Genomic DNA, 5,145 nt, shown 5'->3' on the forward strand with positions numbered 1-5,145 from the left:
TATTATTAGTATATCACAAATATTGTGTGTTTTGACCTTATTTTGGTTATATTTTACCGATATTATTGTTTAAAAAATTAGTTTCAATTATTTTTTCACAATTTGGTAGAATCTTACGATTCACGATCCGATTCTACGATTCCGATTCTATAGAACCTAAAACGATTCTGCTTAGAATTCCGATTTTTACAACCTTGCCTTACAGACACACAGTGTGGCAAAATTGGTGCTTTAAAGAAATTTTACTTGACTGTAGGCTGTCTTGCCGACATTTGAAATGTCACGTCATACCACGGGAAACCGGTGTAATTAGACTTATTTTGGATCATCGAGTATAATTAGAGCAAACTTTAGAAGTTGTTGGTGTAATTGTCTAAAATTAAAACAAATTACGTATTAAACTTCCTAAGCAGAGTTATCCAGTAAAAGCAAGAGTGTAAGAAAATAATCACCAGTGTTAACTCGGATCCATCCATCATATACCAAGTTGGGTTTCCAGAGAGTGTCACATAGAGAACTACATAACATAGTAAGCTTCAACAAGGCCTCAAGCCTCATAAAAAAGGTTTAGTTAGTCATTCATTACAGGAAACATACTTCTAATTAAATTGTGATGCCAGAAAACAAATCCCTAGAAGTGCAGTAGGTCGCCACCACGGGGGGCCACGGAGCTTGAAGCTGCGGAGCTGCTGCGTTCGGTGTGGCAGAGCTGGCGGAGTTTGGTGGGCACGTACCAGATGGAAAGACGGGGATGGGCGGTGAAGATGGCGTCAATGTCCCATCCTTGTCGTGCAGCTATGGCCACGAGGGGCTTGTAACACGCCTGCCTCCACGCCCCGACGTTCTCTCCTCTTTCCTTGAAAGCTCTCCTCAACGCGTTGGACGCATCCTCGTCGAGGCAGTGCAGCGCGTAGCAGTGGACGTAGTGTCGCATCTTTGGCTTGTTAATGTAGCTTGCACCAGCTTTCTTGGCGTACCTAAACACCTGGTTTGTCACCTGAATGCACACAAACACATGGAATAAGGAAGGACCACTTTATTTTATTTTATTTATTATTATCATTATTTTTTAGTGGAGGGTTGTCCCAATCCTTTGGGTGACAACTTGTGGCCAACCCAATGAACCAATTTTAGTATTGGAATAATCATGATTCGTAATCACGGTATTAATTACGGTGTAACAAATTCAAACAAATATTAGTGCAAATTGACCGAAGAACGAATATCGATTTAAACGGATCAATTTATAAAGCTTTGTAATGATATCAGACAATTAAAAAAATGTTACGAACCTGTAAATATGTCTATTGACCAATACGTCGAATCAAGAGAAGAACCAAAAACAAGTTTGTCTCCCTCAAATTGTAATAGCTTGATAAAATATTGACATTGAAAATAAAAGAGAGATGATAAATAATCAAGGTTCATTTCTTAATTGGAGATTATAAAAAATATAGTAATAATAATAAATATTTCCTACGTCCTACAAAAGTATTTTTAGCCTTCCAAATTGAAAAGTTTATGTATTATTTTTTGTATATTATCATATTAACTTTCTTGTATTGAATTTATAAAAACCTAAACTATTACATTATTAGAACCCATTATGGGTAAATTTGATAATTCATTCATTACCATTAGAAATACCTTAGAAATACCAGTGCCTTAGATATGAGATTCGAAAAAAATTTAGATAAAAATTTGTATTATATTTTTTTCAATTTCAAATTCAAAACGCCGATTTAATGCTATCATACAGTTATAACGTAAAAGTCATCTTCTTAAAAAAATTAGATATACAAAAAGGGACTTATAGGACAGAGGGAGGAAATAAATAATACGGAGTAACAATATTTTTCTCATCTTTTTGTTTCAACCATAGTTAATAATTTAAGTGTTATTACCTTAAAAAAAGGAAAAAAAAAGAAAAAAAACCAAGGTCATTTTCGAACCAACAATTTTCTCAGCAAGATTTATAATTTGGTGTACTTCACCTTTCAAAATAAAGAATTAAGGGTTCAAACTGCAAAGTATGAGATTTTTTTTTCTTTTTTTTCTTTTTGGAAGTTAGGCATGAGTTTATGGTAAAATTAAGTGTTGATGGACAGCTCAAAATGAAATAGGCTCTTCCCCAATTATTTCTCCTCCCACACACACACACACACACACATATATATATATATGTATGTATGTATGTATGTATGTATGTTGGAGTATGTAAAATAACGAATATATATAAATACTCTTTTGGACATCTTCCATTTGAGATGTGAAGTGTCACAAGCTGAACATGCCACCTTATTGTACGATGTGGCATGCAGTCAAAGTAGGATATTTAAGTTCTCTTCATGGCTATCGATGCTACAAGACAGGCAGACCAGTTCGTACATGAGTTGTCAAGTTCTCAGTGGAGCCAGCTGGTTGCACTTCCCGCCAAATATCAAGGACATGAGCATTTCGTGCGTATGATGATGATGTGAATGTGATTTTAAGTCAAATAAAAATTATATTTTTTAAAAAGTCAAATACGTAACTTGCCAAAATGATATAGCAAAACAATAATACCAATTTTGCCCTTATAAAATTGTTTTATAACTTGGCAAAATAATAAAATTATAACACCAATTTTGCCCTAATAAAATTGTTTAATATCACAACATATGATCCTTAGTCCTCTCCACCTCAACTCAAAAGTCACCCTACTCATTCAATAAATATTTATTATTATACACTATTAAGGTGTGACAAATTAGAAAAATTATTGAGGTTTATAATATTCTGGTTCAATGAATATTTATTATTAGATATATGTCGAATATATGCACGCACACATATTTTTACTGTGGATTGAACCCGACCTTTCCGATAATGAATACTTTTGCTCAATCAATTTTCACTAAGATTGAACACCTGACCTTTCCGATAGTGAATATTTTTGCTCAATCAATTTTCACTCAGCCCCACACGATGAAGGTGTTGAAACATAAATTAGTTGTAATAAGATTGTGTTGCATGATATATTACCTTGGTGGGACATTTTTCACCTCGTTCCTTGGCTATGTTCTGGACTTGGATCAAGAAATCACGGCACTGCTCATAGAGGTGGAAGAGGTAATCAAGGCCGTTCTTCTTCCCACGCGCCACCTCACCGGGCTCTGTGACGATGAATGGGTGCTCTCGCTGCCTCTCACTGCCACCGCCACCGACCGTGTTGCCATCCTCCTCAGCCTCATCCTCATTATCATCCTCTAACGATGTCATTCTCATCTCTGCCTTCCTCCGCCGTCTCTGCTTCTTGCCACCCCCTCCCACCACCTCCCATGTCCCTCCACCGCCACTTCCCGCCGCTTCCTTCTCCTGCTGCACTCGTTCCTCTGACAGCCCTGTGCCCCATATTCATAAAATAGTTATTTACTAATTTATACACATGCAATATATATATATATATATATATCCTATACGGCTATACCCCATTCTCATGACTATCACTGTCACTGTTATGAACATGATATTGATGGATCCTGCTAGTATTATAAAAAGTGATTTTAAATGACTATCACTAGACCTATTAACCGGTAAAATAGTGTGTTTGCTTGATCAATAAAAAAAAAATAAAAAAAGAATTAAAAAATTTGTTGGATGTGCCTAAGATATACTACCTTCCTGAGAGAGTGCATCAAGGGCGTTGGTGGTGTCAGCAGAGAGGTGGTGGCGCCGCCGTGCTTCCTCCTCATCGAGGCGGCGGCGCTCGGCCCTAACAGCAGCTTTGATACCGTACCTCTCACCGACGAGGAGCTCCATCCGGAAAATCTGAGAGACACTGTTCATCATGTCATCCAGCTCCTCGTCCTTCATGTCCAACAGAGTGCTGGCTGTGAAACCAAGCTCAGCTATCTTTGCCGCTGTGTAATATCTGATACCATAAGCTTGGAATAGCTCCTCAAGTCCTCCCAGCAGCTCCCTCGGCCGGACAGAGTATGTCGCTGGTGGCGGCAGTGGCGGTGGTGCCACCGCTTCTAGCAGCCGGTTGGGCTGTGCTAAAGCCCCTCTTGGGTCCCACTTGAATAAGCTCGCTGAGAAGGCATCAGGGTCCATTTGTTACAAACAATTACATTAACTTCAAATTAAACTACTCTCTCCCTCTATATATATATATACACAAGTACATACATGTGACTGTAGTGCATTGATATGTAGCTGGCGAGGTAGCTGTTGTTCCCTAGTATATAATATAAAGTCCATGATTATTTATCAATATATAAATGTGTACGTAAGCTTCAACTGTTCTATTGATCTGGGACCGTGTAACTATATAGTTGAAATCGAACGAGCTCTGTGTGAAAATAGTTGAAATCCAATCAGTTCGTTAAAAAGGTTTCGAGACTGGCCTCTTATTTACAGCATGCATATATATATATATATATATATTTGTATGTATGCAAGTGTAAAAAAGCAAAGCAGTGCCTCAGCTTTGACAGGCTTCTTCAGCTTTGACAGACATTCATGTACCTGTTGATCTTCTTTTGTATTCTCTTGAAAATCTCAATTTTGCCTGTATTGATTTTTAATGTCTTATATTTTCATTAGTTGTCACATGTTGGAATAAAGAAGGGTTGGGTTAGTATTTTGACAGACAAATTAATATGAGACATCATAGTTTACAAATTGTTGGAACACTGAATGATGTTTCATGACCATGTTAAAATTCATATATTTATAGGGAGAATTATATAAAAATAGAGTTTTGTAGGTCAAATGCCAAAAAAATGGAGTCAAACTTCTATTTTCCAAATAAATGAAGTTTTATGAAATGATGAGGTGGACATGGAAACTAATTGCGAAATAACCCAACTACCCTTTCTCTCTCTTCATATCTCTTTGTGATTGTCTGCTCTTTCAGTCAAAGCTTCTTTTGCTTGTCTTTATAAATCTCTTCATACCTGAAAGTTTATGATGAACTGAGTCAAGATCAACGATGATGGCGATGATGGAGTGTTCTTACCGGCTACAAGCAAGGATTGAACTTACCAGTGAGACGCGAGTTTGAGCCTGGTCTGGACGACGGCGGAGCAATATGGTTGGGTCCAACAACGTGGGTGTGGTCGCATGAGATGTTGTTAGGGACGGTGATGGAGAGAGGGACGC

At 37.5% G+C, this 5,145-nt stretch overlaps 1 protein-coding gene across 1 annotated transcript; it reads right to left on the minus strand.

The window, feature by feature from the left end:
• Nucleotides 1–631: 631 nt before the first annotated feature.
• Nucleotides 632–4,095, minus strand: LOC132285777 (protein ALF). The gene is made up of 3 exons (XM_059787995.1): nucleotides 3,660–4,095; nucleotides 3,025–3,383; nucleotides 632–997 (listed from the first exon to the last, which is right to left on the minus strand). The coding sequence occupies exons 1-3, from the start codon at nucleotides 4,093–4,095 to the stop codon at nucleotides 632–634; spliced, it is 1,161 nt and encodes a 386-aa protein (XP_059643978.1).
• Nucleotides 4,096–5,145: the final 1,050 nt, after the last annotated feature.

The sequence above is a fragment of the Cornus florida genome, unplaced genomic scaffold (genome assembly GCF_030987335.1).
Source record: "Cornus florida cultivar Cherokee Brave unplaced genomic scaffold, ASM3098733v1 CherokeeBrave_3.0.0_Hap2_Chr11, whole genome shotgun sequence".
NCBI classification, from domain to species: domain Eukaryota; kingdom Viridiplantae; phylum Streptophyta; class Magnoliopsida; order Cornales; family Cornaceae; genus Cornus; species Cornus florida.

What these genes read in the sequence shown, in the direction of transcription:
- LOC132285777 (XM_059787995.1), bottom strand. Translation starts at nt 4,095, where the DNA reads ATGGACCCTGATGCCTTCTCAGCGAGCTTATTCAAGTGGGACCCAAGA. An exon ending in TGATGCACTCTCTCAGGAAG is followed by an intron (nt 3,384 to 3,659) that starts GTAGTATATCTT and finishes TATGGGGCACAG; the next exon opens with GGCTGTCAGAGGAACGAGTG. An exon ending in GTGAAAAATGTCCCACCAAG is followed by an intron (nt 998 to 3,024) that starts GTAATATATCAT and finishes GTGTGCATTCAG; the next exon opens with GTGACAAACCAGGTGTTTAG.